At 41.1% G+C, this 19585-nt stretch overlaps 1 protein-coding gene across 15 annotated transcripts in view; it reads left to right on the top strand.

The window, feature by feature from the left end:
• Positions 1-19585, top strand: part of LOC119917724 (actin-binding LIM protein 1-like) — a 38146-nt gene that overhangs the window by 12334 nt on the left and 6227 nt on the right. For 6 of the 15 annotated variants that reach the window (XM_038738148.1, XM_038738146.1, XM_038738143.1 and 3 more), the window contains exons 2-16: positions 5631-5768; positions 8851-9034; positions 9749-9858; positions 11774-11900; positions 12028-12121; positions 14117-14204; positions 14982-15046; positions 16123-16200; positions 16349-16507; positions 16755-16799; positions 17046-17081; positions 17204-17333; positions 17942-18061; positions 18831-18935; positions 19454-19501. In XM_038738148.1, coding sequence (XP_038594076.1) covers positions 5631-5768; positions 8851-9034; positions 9749-9858; positions 11774-11900; positions 12028-12121; positions 14117-14204; positions 14982-15046; positions 16123-16200; positions 16349-16507; positions 16755-16799; positions 17046-17081; positions 17204-17333; positions 17942-18061; positions 18831-18935; positions 19454-19501 — 1527 coding nt within the window. Of the gene's footprint in view, positions 1-5630; positions 5769-8850; positions 9035-9748; positions 9859-9942; positions 10052-11773; positions 11901-12027; positions 12122-12161; positions 12308-14116; positions 14205-14981; positions 15047-16122; positions 16201-16348; positions 16508-16754; positions 16800-17045; positions 17082-17203; positions 17334-17941; positions 18062-18830; positions 18936-19453; positions 19502-19585 lie in introns of those variants that run through there. The other 9 variants (XM_038738144.1, XM_038738150.1, XM_038738154.1 and 6 more) reach the window with 4 other exon arrangements.

Genomic DNA, 19585 nt, shown 5'->3' with positions numbered 1-19585 from the left:
AGTCTCTCTCTTTCTCTCTCTCTCTGTTTATCAGTGTACTTTTATTATTGTGTACCTACTCAGCAACAAACGATCCGCACTGTGGTGTTTAACCGTTCAGAACGGATCATTATTCCAAACCCAGGTCCCTGAGGATTAGTTATTTAAGGTTGGGGGGCCTGGTTGAGGCTGATAGCCTGCCCCCCGCCCTGCGGAAATTTGTGCCCGTGTTTGAAGTGCTTTGTCTGGGACGCTGGTGGTGGGGCAGAGGGGCGGGGAGGCAGTGGATACAGCCATACATATTTATGGAGGGGAGGGTTAAGAGCTCCTTGTTATGTCTGGGTGATGAAGAGCTCCGCACACCCTCCCCCTAAACACACACACATACACACTCATCTGATCACGCATAGGGATTTCATGGTAGGCCTATTTTGTGCCCTTTGATATTCATTATGGGTCAGACCCTTGGAATATTACATCCCAAACTGGTTCGATTGGATGGATAAGGGAATAAAAAGTGTGTATATGTGTGTGCATGCGCATGTGTGTGCTTGTGTATTTTGTTGCCTAGGTAGTAGTCACATCTGGGGCCAAAAGTATTGGCATGGAGGCCAAGAGTGGAGATGACTGCTTTTGCCAGTCTCTTCATCCGTCCCTCTGTCTCTCTTTGTCACACACATACACTCATACACAATAAGGCACGTGCACGCATACTGTACAGACACACACACACACACACACACTCTCACACACACACACACTCCTTTGGGGATGCTGTCTGTACTGGAAACTCTTCTGTCTGTGACTCTTACTGTAACAAAGGCAGTTAGCTCCTGAATATTTTATTAGATCTTTTCATCTATTGTTTAATTATATTCCCCCTTTCCCAGTGCATTTCCAAACCGCTACTATGGCTTTACATTCCTATGGGTTTATGGTAGGAAATGAAGGCAACAATGTCTGAAGCTTCCTGAGCAAATCCCGCACTCTCTGTCAATAACCCCACCGTATTGTTATTTACCAGCATGGCTGGCGCACGTGCTATGGAGAAATCTGTCCTCAGGGGATTCAAGATGGCCTTCTTCACTTCCCTCCAGAGTATCATCTGCAGCCTTTATTATTGCCAACGCAGCTAGGCTCTACTTAAATGGGAGGGGGGTGGGTGGGACATAGAGGTGGAGAGAACAGCCCCCTTTCCTCTGTGCCTGGCTTTGGGATGCTCTGCTGGTTATTGTTCCCTCAGCACCATGGTTGTGTGTGTGTGTGTGTGTGTGTGTGTTCATTGTGTGTTTAGGCTCATATCAGTCACTTTATCCCCTGGTGATGAGGCACGACAGATCACTCTGTCAGCACAGCCAACACATCCAGCCTAGAATGAGGAATGTGAGCGGCAGTCGGAAAAATTGTACTACTGTATATTTCACAGTGAGTTTCTCGGTGCTGAGGTTGCTTCATGTACTGCGCTCTTACTTATTTATAGCATTATATAATATACATTCTAGCAAATCTGGAGCCATTTTGCTGCTTTGACAAAAAACCCTAAAAACTCTGTAATGGATTTATTTCAAATCCCATGTTATTGAATTTCTTGAAGTCATGCTTTTGTAGACATAGAGTCCTAAGTGGGGAGGCTTGCTAAACATTTGAAAGAGTTCTCCCTAATGTCCAGACAAATCCTATAAATGATTCGATTTGAATCCTTTCAGAAAACTTTACAGCCCTTTTTATGTTGGCTTCCTTAATTTTTATGAAACATCATGTTGAGTACCCATCTCAGCTTGATTTTGCCACAGTCTCCCTCTACGCAGCCACTGAGGCAAACATACAGCACTTTACAGTGAAAGAGGCGGGTTAAGCAGGAAAAACAAAGCGCTCATAGATTCCCATCCAAACCTCATTTTTTAGACGCTCTGTGCATGGGTTTCAAACATCTGTCTTGGATTTTTGTCAACTTGTTATGACGTTAGCAGTGTTGACTTTTCCATGCTGCTCTGTCCCTGCTGACGACTCTCTATGATGTTAAAAATAGTAAGTCGACAAAATAAACTCAGAGAGAGACTGTTGGCATCAAACCACTGAAATATATATATTGTACATACTTTAAAGCTGCTCAAATCAATATTTTTAGATTAACATTGGATAAAATGAATGTGTGTTGTGAAAGGAGAGAAAAAGGAACAAATAACCATGTCTGCAGATCCCCTCAGCTCTATGGAGCTTTTTAGTGTCACATCTTTAATACATTGGTTTACTGATTTCATTCTCATCGTAGCAGTTTTTAGCAAAAAAGCTCTAAAAATCCTCTTTACCAACCTAGCAAGCATCAAATGACAGACAAAATTAGCTAATAGTAGGTGAAAATAGTTGAGCATTTAGCAGCTAAAGTGCCAGATACTCACCTCAGGAGATGGTGGAGACCAAACAAGAGCTGAAAGGAGAGTTAGACAGGTTGCCTGAAATAAGACTCCAAATCTAGTCTTATTTCAAAAGTGTTAACGTTTCTGAATTTGAAGCTATGCTGGAAACAAGTCTCTCTCCTCAGTTTTGAAGGACATACATTTTTTTGTAGTTTTTTCCATCATTCATATAATAACATTGTACTCACCAAATTAACTGCAGGGATCTGAGAATGTGGCGGCATGCCTGACAGACGGGGCAAGAAACATGAGCAGTCAGACTCTCGGGCAGGTTGAAAACAAACTCTCAGTTTAGCCAAACTTATTTGAAAGAGAAGGCAAAGGGGAATGGTAAAATAACGACCTAAACTGTCCATTATAAATGTCCATCGCAATTTACCGGCCAAATACCTGGTTCATCTTTGACCTTCGGTGCTCACTGTAGTCATGGCTACACACAATTTAACAGGTAATTATCAGCATTTTGTTTGTGCTCACTTTTGGTTTTACCTCCAAATAGAGTGGTCAGTGATAAACATCTGATCTTCTGACTGCTCATGTGTGTTGCCCTGTCGGACTTTGTTGTAGTGATGTCTGTTTCCAGATCTTAGAAATTACTTTAATGAGTACAGTGTTATTATAACGGCCAAAACATTTTTTTGAACCAAGTTGTGATAAACTTGATTTTTTCCTTTAAAGTCTATCCCGGATAAATATTGTGCATGAGGTTTAAAATGACTTGTTACATTGGATATTTTTGTTGAGTGTAGCTACCCAGATGGCCTGTGTTCTTCTATGGAGGTGCGATGTCACACACAGAGTTGCTGAGACTCAGTTCACTGTCACAGTAGTGTGGTTCACCCAGAGATGACTCATTGTCCTGCTGTGTGTGTAATCACTTCAGAGACACCACAGAGACAGATCCTCCACCCTACAATCCCTCTTCTCCCGCATTGTTCTTCCACTGCCCACAACTCACATGTTCTCTCAGTTCCCTTTCAATAAAAATTAAGAATAGACTGATGCTCTGTGAATTGTATCCATACGTATTGGGCATTTTAGACTAGAAGATGAATCAAAGCCTGCAGAAGTGTCTCGTTAAGAAAATGATGTGCTGAAGACTGGTCTCTCATGCGGATTTGACTTTACTGCAATTAAACCATCGCTCAATACTGTAGAAGTGGGATGCAAGGTACGCCAAGTCATCAATAATCCAGAGTAAAGTCTCTCTTTGGTAGACCATCGATTGGTCATGATGCTATTTCAGTGCCTTTGGTGGTGTCTTATTTTAGCCTTGCAGACTAATGATTCACTGCAGAGCAGAAAGAGCAAAGATCCTTTCATGTGTATTCTTAGTGTGTGTGTGTGTATGTGTGTACATCTTTGTTTGAAAAAGAGAGAGGAAATGAGAGGATGAAAGAAAGAGGCTGCCTTGCAAGTAAATGCTCCTGAATGTGAAATAATCTGCTGGTTTCAGAATAGCTGATAAACTGTGTGCAGTGCGGCACTGCAGCAGTACTTACAGTACAGTAGTGCTGGATTAATGTCTGCACATGTCCAGACTTTTTACTGAGGAGGGCCACAGACTGGCATATCATGAATCTAAAGAAAACACTGGATACTGCTTGTAGAGATAAAGCAAGCTGATAATAGCTTCTCTGTTGTATAATTATGGTAGCTGTCTGTCACAAAACATCACATTAAGAAAGTGATGTCTAAATCTTCATCCAGATTAAGATCTGCACGCTAGTGTAACCTGAGTAATTTTACAATTTTGCCATCAAAGTTAGGCTATTTCAGTACCTTACTTATTTTTTTTTTTTTTAAACCTGTCCTGCCCAGCAGCTTGGTATAGAGTATGATGAGCTGGATACCATATTGTGCCAGACAGATTTTACTTTAACAAGAGATTATTAATATACTCCTTTGTCTGTTTTATTATTTGTTTAATTATTTCAGTGCCATTTTTAGTTACGTTAGCTGCACTAGCGTGGCTTTAAGGTTAGCATTGTTGTTCAGACCAAAATATCTTAACAACTATTGGATGAACTGCCATGAAATTTGGTACAGATACTCCCCTCAGGATAAACTGTAACCACTTGGTGATCCCTTTACATTTCATAAAGTGTAATCATCACATCAAAATTTTAATTTCTCTTTTTGTTTATTTTGTCATTCAGACTTGTACTTTGTGTTTAATGGTACTTTTTTTTTTAACATTACATGATAACACACTAAACTAAGATTGCTAAGATCGTAAACATTACACCTGCTAAACAACCAAATGTGAACATTGTCTTTGTGAGCATATTAACATGCTGATGTTAGCCTTTACATCCATGCACAGCTGTGCGTGCCTAAGAACAGCCTCACAAACCTGCTAGCGTAGCTGTGACTGACAAAGTTGCTCTTCTACCTCACATCCTTAATTTGAACTTATTCTTGTTTTCCTTCTATCTGCACACAGGCAGTGAAATAGAAGAAGATATTTGATGACTGCTATTTTTCCATGCACTCACTTGCAACTTGCACAGAATGAGATATTCCATCACAGCAAACATCAAGCCTGTTTGGCTGTTTTTTGTTGCCAGACTCCGCTTACTGTCAAACACTTGACTTCCACAGGGAAGAATGGAAGTCTTCACAGGCCCCCCAAAATCTGTAGCTTTAAAGCATATTTGTCACTTCCATGTTGTCTTTGTTAGCATGTGACAAAAGGTAATCTCAAGCTAAAAAACACTAAAACTTACCTTTTAAACATGACAAAAAGAAACTATATATAGCATGCATTGCAAGAACTTTACTGGGAACATAAGCTAGGCTTAGACAGCAAACGGCCCTTGATATTTTCCTTTGAAGATGAAAGTACAGTAAACTCAATTGCCAAACAGATGTGATCAATATCTTTTAGTGTGCCATTTTACAAGCCCTGTTCCCCTCAGCATTTCGACTGTCCATCCTCCACTGATCAAGACAGACTATATTTAGGTTGTTACTCTCTAGGGATCCTATCTGGGCCATGAACCCCAAGTTGTGCTGACCTGCTCAATGTTGTTTTTTTTGCACTGACAGGCTCTCGGCAGCTAGTCTTTGTCTCTGGTGCTTGTGCAGAGCGTGTCCTCAGATGAACACAACAACAACAACAACAACAACAAAAGAAACATACAGAAACTGCACCGACTGCCAACTCCATCGACCACGATGACTCATCAACATCACAGCTCAATGGTAATGCTAATGTCTCCTCTCTTGCAGTGGCTCATGCGCAGAACACACACCACCACTCCACAGAGAAGCCCCTGATTCAGTGCTACAAGTGTGGGGAGCCATGTAAGGGCGAGGTGCTGCGGGTGCAGAACAAGCACTTCCACCTCAAGTGCTTCACCTGTAAAGGTACAGAAACACACAGCTGATAAATGAAAATAATCATGAAACAATCAACTTTTCGAGATATTAAATAAAGACACTTATTTGCAAATGGTTGAATGGGTTTTACTAGTGTTTACTGATTGTGATTTGGCTCAGCCTTTGAGTGAGACAACTCTATGATCAAAAAGACCAGCCTTTGGTAAACAAGTTATTTGTTTACAATTTAAAAATGAGCCCTCAGACAGCTTAGATGAGTATTTGTTTCTGAATAGGAGAAGAAGAATGTGGGAGTTGTGTGAAAACTGGCAGCTAAGGTGTGAAATTTTAAAATTCATAGCTCATTTGATTCTGTCACAATAGTAGGACATTTGCTTCCTTTCATTCAGTAGCTACATGCTGTCCATGCTGACTACAGTTGTTGTTTTTAATAGATGATTCTCCCATGTGATATAGTATGATATTTCACAGGTATGTCTCATGGCACTTTAGGTAAAAAGACAAATTGTACTTTTTCCTTGGCTGTCCCTAAAGGCATCCCAATCACACAAAGTTGGATAGGAACAGAATAAGTCCCAGTAATAAGGCCACAACGTCCTTTCCATCCTTCTCTAATGAGGGGTATACATGGTGGTATGACTCATCTTCACTTCTCAGACCTACATACTTCAATTCAAGTACCATCCAGACTGTTAGGACAAGTGACAGTGCAAATCCTCCTGCGTTTAGCCTTATTACTGATGGATTTCTGGCATTCTGGCATGATTACGGTGCAGCCGCTTACAGCCGACCAAGCAGTCTCAGTCTTGTAGGCTGAACCTGTCCTGCTGAAGCCCTTGTAGTTAATCTATGACTGGAGCACCGTTACAGACATAGCTTAGTTCACCAAGGGCCCGGAATAACATAAGCGAACTCTGAGATTAGTACCTAATTCTGTCCTTTACAAGTGGATATCCATGCCTTTCTGTGTTTGTTTGTGTGTTAGCAGTTGACACAAGGACAGCTTTAAAGCGTCAAAGCCACCAGACTCTATGATTCTACCTCACAGAACACAGGAGTTGCTGGCCTACCGTTGTCTCGGTCTGTTTATTTGAGTTATTGTGTGACTATGTTGTTTTTGTTTGTTTGTGTTATTGTGTGACTTTGGTGATTTAAAGGGTTAAAAACACCAAAGTCGCACGATTACAGAAACTAACCAATCAAGGCAGTGGTAAACCAGAGCGGTAAAATTACTGTTTTTGTCAAGGGAGTCTGGTAGTTTTGACAAGAGCTATATCGCAACTGTTTCTGGTTAAACAACGATAATTGTAACTTGTGGTCAAGCCAGGTTGACTGAGCTTACTGACACTCAGCGGTTATTAAGAGATACTATCCCTTGGCAGACAAATCCAAAACAGCTGTTTTTTGCTTGCTTTTATCTCATTCAACAAAAACACAAAAGCAAAACCTTTCAGTTTCCCTGAATTCACTTCCATTTCAATTTCATAAATTGACCCTACTAATTGAAACTTAGGAGGGTCAATTTATGAAATTGAAATGGAAGTGAATTTTAAGGCATTTTATGTAGTGGTATGCATCTGTTGAAAAGCTGAGGTGGTTGGACATCACAGTCAAAGGCTACCAAATCTCCACTGCTGGGTTTCTCTCGTCTCAGCTTACAGGCTAATCGTATCACCCCTGAGCCCTAATGCAATTAAATGTGATTCTCTCCCATTCATCCCTGGGATTTATCGTGGCTCATTGCATAAGAATGATTAGGTGCGGCCATCTCAAACATCAAAATATTTTCCCTCTTAGCTGTGGCATTTCCAAAAGGCTATTACATGCCCAGGCATACTCTGTGGTGCTGCAGTGGTGGACTACATGGCTCATGTGTTCATTATATGGTTGGAATACTGTACATACAGACACGCCTCACATCTGAATCGAACAAACCAGATGTGGAGTTTACACAGCATATGCAGTTATTTTGATACATGGGAAAAAATGTGTGTGTGAAAAAGTGAAGACTATTACTAATGTTTTCTGCGTTTTTGCTAGTGCAATGACTGATGTCCCTGAAATTACATTTTTTGAAGGGTTTAGGTTAAGGTGAGGTTTATGGAATATAAGTTAATTAATTGTTTAATATGAGAATAAATGTCGCACGGCAATGTTTATTTTAAGCCATTCATTTTTTAATCAGCCACTACATGACTTCACCCCAAATCAATCAGGGGTAATATCGGATTGACATGGCATTTTTATAACAGACACTTATGTTTCCTAGAAGATGAATCCTAATGACTTTGATCCTCCGACTTTTTCCCGAGCACCACCATGAGGTTGATGTTTGTGTTTTTGAGTGAAATGTCTCGACTTTTAGTAGTGGAGGGATTGTCATGAAACTATTGGATGAGTAGTCATGAAATTAGGTACAGACATTAAGGCCCCCCTTAGGATGGACTATAATAACGCTATGTATCCTGTAGCTTTCTAAATAGCACTATTATTAGGTCCAAGATTAAATTTGTCCAAACTCTAAATTTGTTACCTAAGTAGTATTTCTTCCTAGTCTTTCATGTTTGTGTAGATGACAAGGTTATATTTGAATGGAAGGAAGCTTGTTGTTGACTGTGTAGTATTGAATATTATATATATAATAATATAGAGACAGTTATCTTCAGAAACAGTTTAAGGCCATTTCCTGGGCTAGACAATTGTAGAATTGTTGTTGCACTGAACAGACTACCTCCACACTGACAATGACAGGACCTTGCATTAGTAGTGTTGATTCATTGACACATGCCCTCAATGCAGAATTCCTCCAAAGGGAGAAGATTCAGGGTTTTTTTTGTGACTGTGAACACTGCTGGTGAAAGGATCTTAAGTTATCCCTCACATTGTAAAGCACAGAGCTGTTAAAATCTATTTTCCACAGATTTTTTTAGTCAGCATCCATTTCATGCAGTCAGCGAGCCTCTCAGGATTACACAGACTAGCAAGTCTTAACAAAGCCATTGGTGCGTGGAGGAGCTGGGCAGCTTGATGGTCGGATGCTTTATGTGTTATATGGGCAGAGCACAAAATGAACTGACTTGCAGAGTGCCAATGTGTGTGTCCCGTATAGTATGCGGCTGTGACCTCGCCCAAGGGGGCTTCTTCATGAAGAATGGAGAGTATTTGTGCACGCTGGACTACCAACGCATGCACGGCACCCGCTGCAATGGCTGTGGGGACTTTGTGGAGGGGGAAGTGGTCACTGCCCTGGGCAAGACCTACCATCCTGCCTGCTTCGTCTGCACCATCTGCAAGTAAGAGATACCGACTCATTTAACGTTCGCTGATAAAAACCCATAGAAACCCAGAGAGAGTGAACTCTCGTGAATTGTAGAAATACTATAACTGCATTGCAAAATGTACAGGTATTCATCTGTAGGTTTGGAATCATCTTTGCACACATCTATACAAGTCTGACCAACACAGAACAAAACAAAGGCCTTAAAAGGTAGAAAACAGGGACATAACCAATAATAAGGTTTTGGAAAGTGCCAGAGGTCAATAATAATTTAATTGGAAAGTATATCAGTCCTTCCTGATTAAATTTGTGCTTAAAACATATCCCTGGCTGACTTTGATCTGAATTTGCTTATTGATTTCCAATATATCTATTGATTCTGATCTACACAAAAGCTACTCTGTAGAGTTACCTAGATCTTACTTCCTCCCATTTTTGTACAGCTTCCCAATACAGTAAAAAGGAAATTCTGCTTAGAATCATGTGAAGTGATGGACAAACAAAGTTGAAGTCCAAGTTGGCGGGAATTCCAGTAGACTCCATTCAGTACTATGCTGTACCTCACGTCTGCGCCATCTTTCTAAATGTCGTTGTTGACACACATCCACATCATCGGGTCCTGTCATCTTAAGCCCAGTCAAGCAACCTGCAAGCTAATAAACTCTTACACTTAGCGCAGGGCCACAGCTCATGTCTTGTTGACCGAATGTTGATGTCACCCTGCTTCCAGACGACCGTTCCCTGCCGGGGACAGGGTGACCTTTAACGGGAAGGACTGTCTGTGTCAGTACTGTGTCGAGCCCATGTCTCCAGGACCAAAGGACATACTGGGCTCCAGCAGTAAGTAGCCATTGTCTATTAAACACATGCACACAGGTTTAATGCACAGGAAGGCATTCGCTTGCACGTGATGCTATTTTGGCTTCCACACAGAATTGGGAAGTTTGCAGTAGGATTCAAAGTGAAAGTGGATTACTTGAAGGAATTATAAAACTTTTAGAAAAACAAAAAGTCTGGCAAAAACAGCTTTCAGGTATGATTCATGCATGACATTTAATGTAGCTGTTGTCATTTTACCTGTGATTATTGTGCTGTGGAGAATAATTTTCAGGTCAACAACATCTTTCCCACATAGATTAGCATAAATTTAATTGACCACCAGAATGTTCAAATCCATTCAAGACTTTAAAACTTTTATTAAATTTAAACATTAACCCCTTCATAAGCAGCAGCCTGTTGGTGAGTCAGCCCATTCTGAGCAACCAAACGCTGTTCAAACCAATAACACTTTACTTTGAAGTGGAGATCCAAAGGTTTTCCAAACCAAAAATATCAGGCTTAATTTTGGAGAAATGTGCATAAAATGACGCACAATATATCTAGAATATTTCCACTTTGTTAAGTGGTACAGTTAAAACAGCATGGGGTCTTGGGTTTGTTCATTTCAGCTACTTAAAGGAATAGCTTGACATTTTTGGAGAATACACTTTCTGAGAGTTAGCTGACAAGATCACTACCACTTTCATGTCTATGAATTTCATGGCAGCAGTTGTTAGCTTAGCTTATAAAACCAACAACTTCTCGTTTTTAGACTTCGGTTTCTGTACGGATTAAACAAACAGAGTTAGGAAAATGAACCAGGCTTGCTGTTTCCATCAGCTGCTGACCTAAACTAAGCTAAGTGACTGCTGGCTTTAGTGTCATATTGAACGGACAGATATGACAGTGTCAGCAAAATAGCGAGTAAAGCTTTTTCTCAAAATGTCATGTCAACTATTTCTTAAAGGGAGAGAGAGAAAATGTTAAAGAGTTAAGTAAGTGTGTAAAACAGATTGTAGCTGGTACTACACAACAGTTCCACGTATAGCAGAAGGTACTTTGTAAGGAGCTCTTCTGCAACCCAGTTATGCTTTAATACTGAATCGTGTAGTGCTATCATTCAGGGAGTTCCTCCACCTCTTTTTCCTCATGAAACAGCCTCGTGTTCGACCAGCCATGTTGCTTTATGAATAACACCAAGACAGGCCTTGCTAAATAATGCATGGCTATGCATTTCCTTTCCTCTGGAACAGAGAACGTGCAGCCCTCAAACTCCTCCTCTTCCAACTCCTCTCATCATCCCTCTTTCTCTTTCCTCCCTTCTTCTTCCTGTTCTCTGTCTCTCTCTCTCCCTCTCTGTCTCTCTTTCTCTCCCCCACTGGTCTCTCTGTTGCCGTTTGAAGAGCTTTTAGACAAGGTCACCTATAAATAAGGCATGCTGATTCTTCTCACATCATCATCGCAACCTCGTTATGCCTTACGTAGTTATCGTCCCCTGTGGTTGCAGTGGGCTCTGTGTTGCTTTCATCCTCTGTTCATTAAAGAAGAGATGACAAGATGATTGTTCTTTTAGAAAGCAACCTCTTACACTTTTAGAGCCTCAGGATCCTACTTGGATATGGATGGAGCTTTTAGAGCCATGGTAAGACAGTTGTGGATGATAGAAAGAGGCAGCTGTCAGAACATTGCTGGTTACCCTCTATCACCATCTAGTGTCTTGGGTCATAACTGACAAGACGTCTCACTCGTTTCATGCAATTATTTAACCCCTCGATTAATATTTTGAGCCCATTAAAAGCTGTGTTTTTACACGAAACAAACATTGAAGCGAGCATTTCACTATACAAGTATTTCCTTGCCCTCTTTTTGTATTTTCTTGTAGTTTTTGCCATGAGAACACTTACGTTTTTAAGCCATGCCACTTTTGTTTTCACAGATTGTGCAGGATGTGGTCGAGACATTAAGAACGGACAGGCTCTTCTAGCACTGGACAGACAGTGGCATCTGGGCTGCTTTAAGTGTAAGGCTTGCAGCAAAGTGCTGACCGGGGAGTACATCAGCAAGTAAGCAGCTTATATCCACTGTAATTACAGGCTACTTGGGTCCAATTCAGGCCTGCATGAGGTTCACACACAATATGATATTTCACTGTCAACTCCCTGGTATTTAGACCTGACTCTCTCCTCTCAGGGATGGCGCCCCCTACTGTGAGAAGGACTACCAGATCCATTTTGGAGTTCAGTGTGAGGCATGTCATCAGTTCATCACAGGGAAGGTGCTAGAGGTAAGACACAGACCCACGCACACCACATTCTTCAGCTGCCTCCCTCTGATTGGATCCTTTGTACAGGCAGATGTCTTTCTGTGCGCCTGCACAGAGGTACTGAGCTATCTGATGTGGAATTTATAATATGCTCCTGTAAACAGACAATTAATATTGCAGTTGGATTTCATATGAATCCTGCCGAAGGTAAGTTTTATTCACAGGGAACAAATACTTTCATTTGAATTTGGGTCCTTAAGGATTATTTAAGAACTACAATCACAGAAGATACATTTGGAAAGTATACCTAAAGATTCAAATGGATGTATTCATTATGTAGATTTACATAGAAATAATAAATTTTGAGAGTTGCTGGCAACATCTACATTCTGCTTTCCCTACAGACAGAGGATGTTGCACTGGAGTGGAATTGTGAAATGTAGTTTGATAATCTCCGGTGTAATCTCCTCATCACAGGGCCAAATAGACTCTTGACATGACTTTATTCAACTAAAAGATTAAGTCTTAGCAGAGTTTTAGGTCTTTCCAACTCTGCCTAAATACACATGCTTGCCCACGCTCATACAAGTTTGCTTTGCAGCAAATTATATAAATATTACATAAAACACCTAATGTGATCTGACATTTAAGAAGTGGTCATTATTCATTAGTACTGGATGTCATGCAGCTGTTATGAAACTGTTGTTTGAGCGTTATTAACATTGTCTGAGCTGAGTTTATGTAAAATATTATCACCACTGTCCTTGACGCTCTCTGTGTTCACTGGTCTCTTGAACAAGGGCTGGCTTGTCTATTCTGCAGACGGTGATCCAATCACACACTGAGTTATGTGTCATGTGATGGTATGAAAATGTCACTGCTAGCCAGCCAGCCAGGCTTACAGTAATCCAGCGCTAAGGCAGGCCTTTATGACTATAGGAAAAGGCCTCTGCATCTCACCCCTGAGCTGCTGCCAGTGGATCAGTGGGACCAAAGCCACAGCAGTCTGTCTGATAGTCTAATCACTGACCTAAGATCAGGTCAAATACCATGTAGCCATCGTTAAATTTGCATATCGTCTGTCTGTGAATGGCTTATTAAAGCAGGTGTAATTAATGCAGCTATTAAAAGCAGAGAAAAATAGGGAGAGTTTTTAAGAGCATACGACACACATACCACAAGTACCTTTATTATCCTTGAGTAAGTTTTACAGTGTACGTGAGGAGAGTATTGGGTAGGAGGCGCTATGAAATATCTGCTATAGTCATTCTGTAGACTTTTTTTTATATAGTAAAATGCAAATAATTTGTCACTGGCTCCATATTTCTGAGTGGCCACTTGTCAGCTGAAATGTTACTGAGGGTTGTTATAAAGCAGGCAGAATTTGATTTTGGTTTTTATCATCCCTGGTCAAAGTCACATAGGCTTTATAAGGGTGCACTCTGCATGCAAAGTGCCACATCAGTGTACATGGAAATTCAGGTGCTCTAGCCGTCAGATCATTTTATTGGATTGCGTTGTGTGGGTTATCGCAAAAGAGGAACATTCAGATATCTGAAGGCGGGTGGACTGAGTCAAACACGCAGATGTCATGGTGGTCATGTACAATATGAACAAAACAATCTTTTCTATGTTCTTACTGAAAATGAATATGTCTCAAATACATGAATACGTACATACATTATTTCACATTCCCAAATGTACTATTGAGAAATACTTTATTCACAGGATACCTGCAGACTAGATTCAGGGGATCATTTTTTCTAACAATTTCATCAACAGTTGTTCTTGAAGGAAGGAAGGGAGAGCGATTACCAGTACACAGGATCTGATGAAACTATCCCTTGCACTAACAGGGTTTGGGTGTTAGAGGAAAGAAACGTAGCTGAGAGCAAGTAGAGCACTGGGTTTATTTCCTGGAAGTCACTGTTCCGCTTCACTCACTTTACTCCAGACTTCATTTATCTTCATTTTTCCGCGATGTCAAGTCTGTTTTGTGCGCCCTGTGTTTTCCAGGCAGGAGATAAGCATTACCACCCTAGCTGTGCGAGATGCAGCAGGTGCAATCAGATGTTCACAGAAGGAGAAGAGATGTATCTGCAAGGTGAGCAGACCTACCTCTAATGTCACTGTCACATGAAAACTTTGTTACTCCACTTTTGGTAACGGAAACACACACACACACACATACACACATATGTATGTTATACTGCTGACAATGTGTACTGACAACAAATTCCATTGACTCTGGCAATATGGCAATTAAAGTGAAGTGAAATAAACAGCCATGTGTCTTTGTGAGGTGCTAGGCTCCAACAAGCTGAGAGAACAGCTTTAATGCTCTATCTACTATCTAATCACTCAAACTACTAAAGAGATGAATGATTCACACATCAATTTCATACTCAAACCATTGAGTGAGTCCTTGTGTGGAAGCATCTGACATTGCTCTGTCTCCACTCATTTATGTGGGTTTTTCCTTTAATTTGTCAAAGAAAGTTTGACAACATCACAGTGCAACATTTCAGCCATAGACCTTCATGAGGCATGAAACTCACAACATGAAACCTTTCTATTAGTGCCACAGGCTGCAACAGCCAGTCCAACACCTGAGACAATTAAACCATCAATTGATACAATTTTTTTTGATTAGTTGCACAGCCTTTAATTAAGTTATTTAGTTTGTCACAAACCTGTTTGTAAATCCAGAATATAAACAAACTTTTATTAATAAAAGCAACGTGTATCAGAACAATTCAAACACACGTTTGGAACACATTTAGTCGTATATGCAAATAAACCAAATATGTCAATAATGTGAAAATGTATTTTATTTCCCTTCTTTGTTCTAAATGTATTTTCTCTCTGTCCTCCTCCTCAGGATCAACAGTCTGGCATCCTGGCTGCAAGAACACCACTAGGACAGAGGAGAGACACAGGGAGCGGGTAGGAATTTGGGCGTCACTGACTCCATTGTGTACGACTTTGTCCTGACTGAAAGCACCTTTCTGTTCATGTCTCATGACAGTGTTTCACCAGAAAACATAGGAATTTGGAATGTGTAACTAGGGATTTTGCATAATGCTGTTACTGCTCCCTGGCTGAACGGTTAAACCTAAACCTACTGTGGTTTAAATAATTTGCCTATTGAGGCTGTGGTGTGTGTATGTGTGTGTGTGTGCCTTTGCATGTGTGTATATATCTTTGTTTATGTGCATATTTACATGTCAACATGTTCGCCTTGATGTATGTATGAACTGTGAGTCAGGCTGGAGAGGCACAACCCCTGTGTGATGTCCTGTGAACCCCCCTCTCCCTTCCTCCACAGCTTTTGCCTCCGTCCCTCTTATTCCTCCAAAAAACAGAAAGGCAGGTACTGTATTCGCTATTGGCTATGAGATGGCATCATCCTGTGTTCCACCATGTACATAGGACTCGATGCACTGTATGCTGCCCTCTGCTGGAGACAGCCTGCAGTGCCCTCTCTGTGTGTCATACGAAGCCATTCAGTCTTGTCTTTAAACACCTTAAACTACGCTCATATCAGATGTGAATGTGAGAAAGATGCGCGCATATTTGGAGGAGCAGACACAACCTCACAGATGACTAATTTGTCTTTTCTAAAACCCATTAGGTGAAACGCTCATTTAATTACCCTACATTCAGACCTGCTGCTGCCATCCAAACTGTTCATTTCCCATAAACAGGCATGAGGATCCTAAGAACATAAAATCACAGCGCTAAAGCACTCATTCACTTTGCAAAATTTGCAAATGAATGACCTAATCATGAGATGACATGTTAGTATTTCCAAGTACTTCATGTGATTAACGAAACATAAATACAGGGTTTGCAATTCCCTCCCATTGCTCATACAGTTTAATGGCCAAACGGTGTAATGTTGGAGTGTTTTGTGTAAAGATCACAATGATAAGCAGATGGCAGGGGGCTGTGGATCATGGGAGACTGACTGCCTGACAGGCATTGTTGTGACTAACAGCCACTTGTGTGTCTTCCCACAGCCCACGAGGTCGTCATCCGAAAGTATTTGTTCCAGACCTGGTTCAAGCATACCTGGCTCACCGGGTCACACGATCTATGTAAGAAATGTTGTGCAGTTAAATGTCTAAATAGACAACAGCCCCTATTGACAGTTGCACCTTGTTTAGTACTAGCACTTGTTTTACATTAGTAATCTCCATTTCCTTGTGTGTGTGTATGCATGTTTGTCTTTATTTGTCTCCCTAGGCAAAAGTAGACAATGAGATCCTTGATTACAGAGACCTAGCTGCCATTCCAAAAGTCAAAGCCATTTATGACATTGAGCGCCCTGATCTTATTACCTATGAACCTTTGTACACCACCTCCCTGGATGAGAGAGAGGAGAGACAAGAGAGTGTGGGAGAGGTAAACACACAGATCGCATGCATCTTCTCCTGCATGCACGCCATCTTTATGCACGTACAGTACTGTGCATTAAGAGAAAAATTCCTCAAATAATCCTCTGTTTTCCTGTGGTTTTCCTCTAGTAGGACTTTTCCTCATGAAAAGAACCCACACACACAAAGGAGTCTTTATTAATTATGTGATAGTTGTCATGCTGTAATAACTAAACTAGCTTTTATGCAGTACTGAACTTCTGTTTCCGTCACAGCTCCACACTGCCAGGAGAGAGCGCTCCCCCATGCCTGATGACAAGGTAAGATACGTCACTGTGTGGTGATGATGACAAATGATCCTAAATCGTTTAGGAAAGAACAGATGTGCGCACAGGAAGAACAAACTATGTGCGTTGTAGGTACATAGCTTGCAAAAATGTGGAAGATCAGCAGATAAATATTTATGGCTGTCTGGGCTCCTTATGGTGTGTAATATTATCTAGATAAACTGTCAAAGAAGGTCTTAAAAACAAAGTTATAATACAGAGTTGTTGGATTCTTCCTAGTCCTCAAGAAACATGTCGCCAACCCCACCCGGTGAGGTGAGCATATCATTTTGTCAAATTCACTGTCCCCCGTATGCGATGTAAATGCCATATATAATGTATTCTCATTATTCCCGGCAGTTTGTGTAATAACCTCTGTGTGTGTGTGTGTGTGTCAGGGCTCTTATGACAGGAGGGAACGCATTCTCCAAAGGTCCACCAGTCAGGGCTCCATAGGATCGCCAGTTTATAATCGCCATGGTTACACCCCCACTTTGTCACGGTCGCCGCAGCATTTTCACAGGCCAGGTGAGTACTTAAAACCAACAGTTTGTGTGTGTGCTTGTGTGTCAGCGCGTGCATAATGTTATATTGTTTGTGATAAAATCAGTGATCCCAGAGTTTTCATAGTGTATTGGTGAGATCTGGTCAGGTTAGATGACAGGTCTTAAAACACTGACACTCCACCTTAAGGTTCTCACTTCCCTCCCTCTGATGTATTTACCATTTTAAAGGGGAACTTCACCAAAATTGACATTGGATTGTTATGGTAATGTTTTTTCCCTTGGAATACTTTGGCTTGACATGATAGACTATCCCTCCGTTTGTAGAATAACAACCTTAAAGTCAATTTTGCGCCATCAACAACACAATTTCTTCTGAGTTTGCTATTATTTCCATTAAAAAGTTTGATTTTAAAGTGTAATGGTCTTCCTTGTTTCTTACTGTTCATCTTTAATACTCCTTACCTCGCACTTTGGGTGTCTTTTATTTCCTCTTTTCGACATTTGATTCCTGTATATCTTCCTTTTCTTTTGTCCCTCGCCTCCTTACCTTCTATCTCCTCCCCAAATCATCCACCTCTGCTGCCTGGTCCTGGGGTTTTTTCCCCTGTCCCGCACCCTCCCTCCCTGCAGAGGCTCTGACAGGCATGCAGAAGCTCTGCTCCTCCCTGTGCAGTAACAGTGTGGGCTCCAGAAATAGTGACTCCCGCCCCACTTCCCCTTTCAGACACCACTTCCTCCCCCATAGCCAAGGTAAGGGCCCCACTCCACTCTTCTTCGCTGCCCTCCCCCCCAAGGCAACACAACATCATCATCGTCACCTGAGATGCCACCTCCCTTCAATGCCCCCATCTGTCATTCTGGATCCATGGCCATTTCTCATTAAACTATAACTGCCATGCCTGAATGGTCAAACCCATGTCTCGGTCAAACCCATGCAGCCAAGGCACTGATTCTTCGCAAACTAGCATGCACTTATTCACCTTCGACTAACACAGCCTCTGCCAAAGTAGCTGACAGGCTTTCATGTTTGTGTTTTGCAGCTTAGCATGCACTTGAGAGATACTAGTAATCTCAATCCAATATCCAAACTGTCAGTTCCCCGAATGTTGGATAATGGATGACGTTTTTGCCTTGTCAGAATGAATCTCCAGACCCTAATAAGCTGTAAGGCTGAGATAAAAATAAAGGTTTTGTAATATAAGTATACTGTTGCATGCTGGGATGTGAACCATGAATTCATATCACACAACAAACTAACAGACATTATGCTTCATGACTCATAACATATCTCCCAATCATTTAATCTCGCTATTTTAAACTCTGCTAGTTTAATCTGCTTTTGTGCCTTCATCTTGCACATAGTATGCAGCTCCATTAACTGCATTTTTCAAAACCAACCAGAATGTCTCCCATTCGCTCAAAATGACTTCAACTGGGCCCGTTGGTCCCTGTGTGTTCAGACTGTGGTTCCCCTTTAGTATCCCTGCTTACGTTCTGTTCTTGGTTCTTCTCACTGGAGGCACTGACCCGCCGAGTGGCCGGAGCTCCCCTCTCCCACTCAGGCCCGACAGCCGGCCGGTCACTCCGCCTCTCTCTCAGACCCCTAAACATTTCCACCTCCCAGGTAGGAGCTGGAGCGCACCCTGTCACTGCTCGTCCCTACTTTCTTCCTGTCTGTCTGTCTGTCTGTCTCTATCTATCTATCTATCTATCTATCTATCTATTGTCTATCTATCTATCTATCTATCTATCTATCTATTGTCTATCTATCTATCTATCTATCTATCTATCTATCTATCTATCTATCTATCTATCTATCTATCTATCTATCTATCTATCTATCTATCTATCTATCTATCTATTGTCTATCTATCTATCTATCTATCTATCTATCTATCTATCTATCTATCTATCTATCTATCTATCTATCTATCTATCTATCTATCTATCCAGACTATACTATACTCCAGTTGGGATCATCTCATCTACACAGATGTATCACAGGAAAAAGGGCGAAATTCAATTTAATCCCTATGCGTCATTGCTTGGTGTTGACATGTTCACAATAGATTTTTAATTCGTATAATAGATACTTTGTATACTCTGGAAATTTATTTTCTGTCTATATTGTAATGTTTTCAGATCAGGGGAGCAACATCTACAGAAAACCACCCATCTACAAACAACACGGTACATTTCATTTTATAGTATAGCCTGTTTTATTGTCAGAAGAGAAGGGGAAAATGTCTGAGTACTAATTCAGAGTAATACTCT

Source organism: Micropterus salmoides, unplaced genomic scaffold, assembly GCF_014851395.1.
Source record: "Micropterus salmoides isolate LMB-PRFRI ecotype aquatic unplaced genomic scaffold, ASM1485139v1 Ms_hic_scaffold_22, whole genome shotgun sequence".
Classification (NCBI taxonomy): Eukaryota; Metazoa; Chordata; class Actinopteri; order Centrarchiformes; family Centrarchidae; genus Micropterus; species Micropterus salmoides.
Note: the sequence above shows the minus strand (reverse complement) of the source record. Positions and strands in the feature narration are given on the sequence as shown.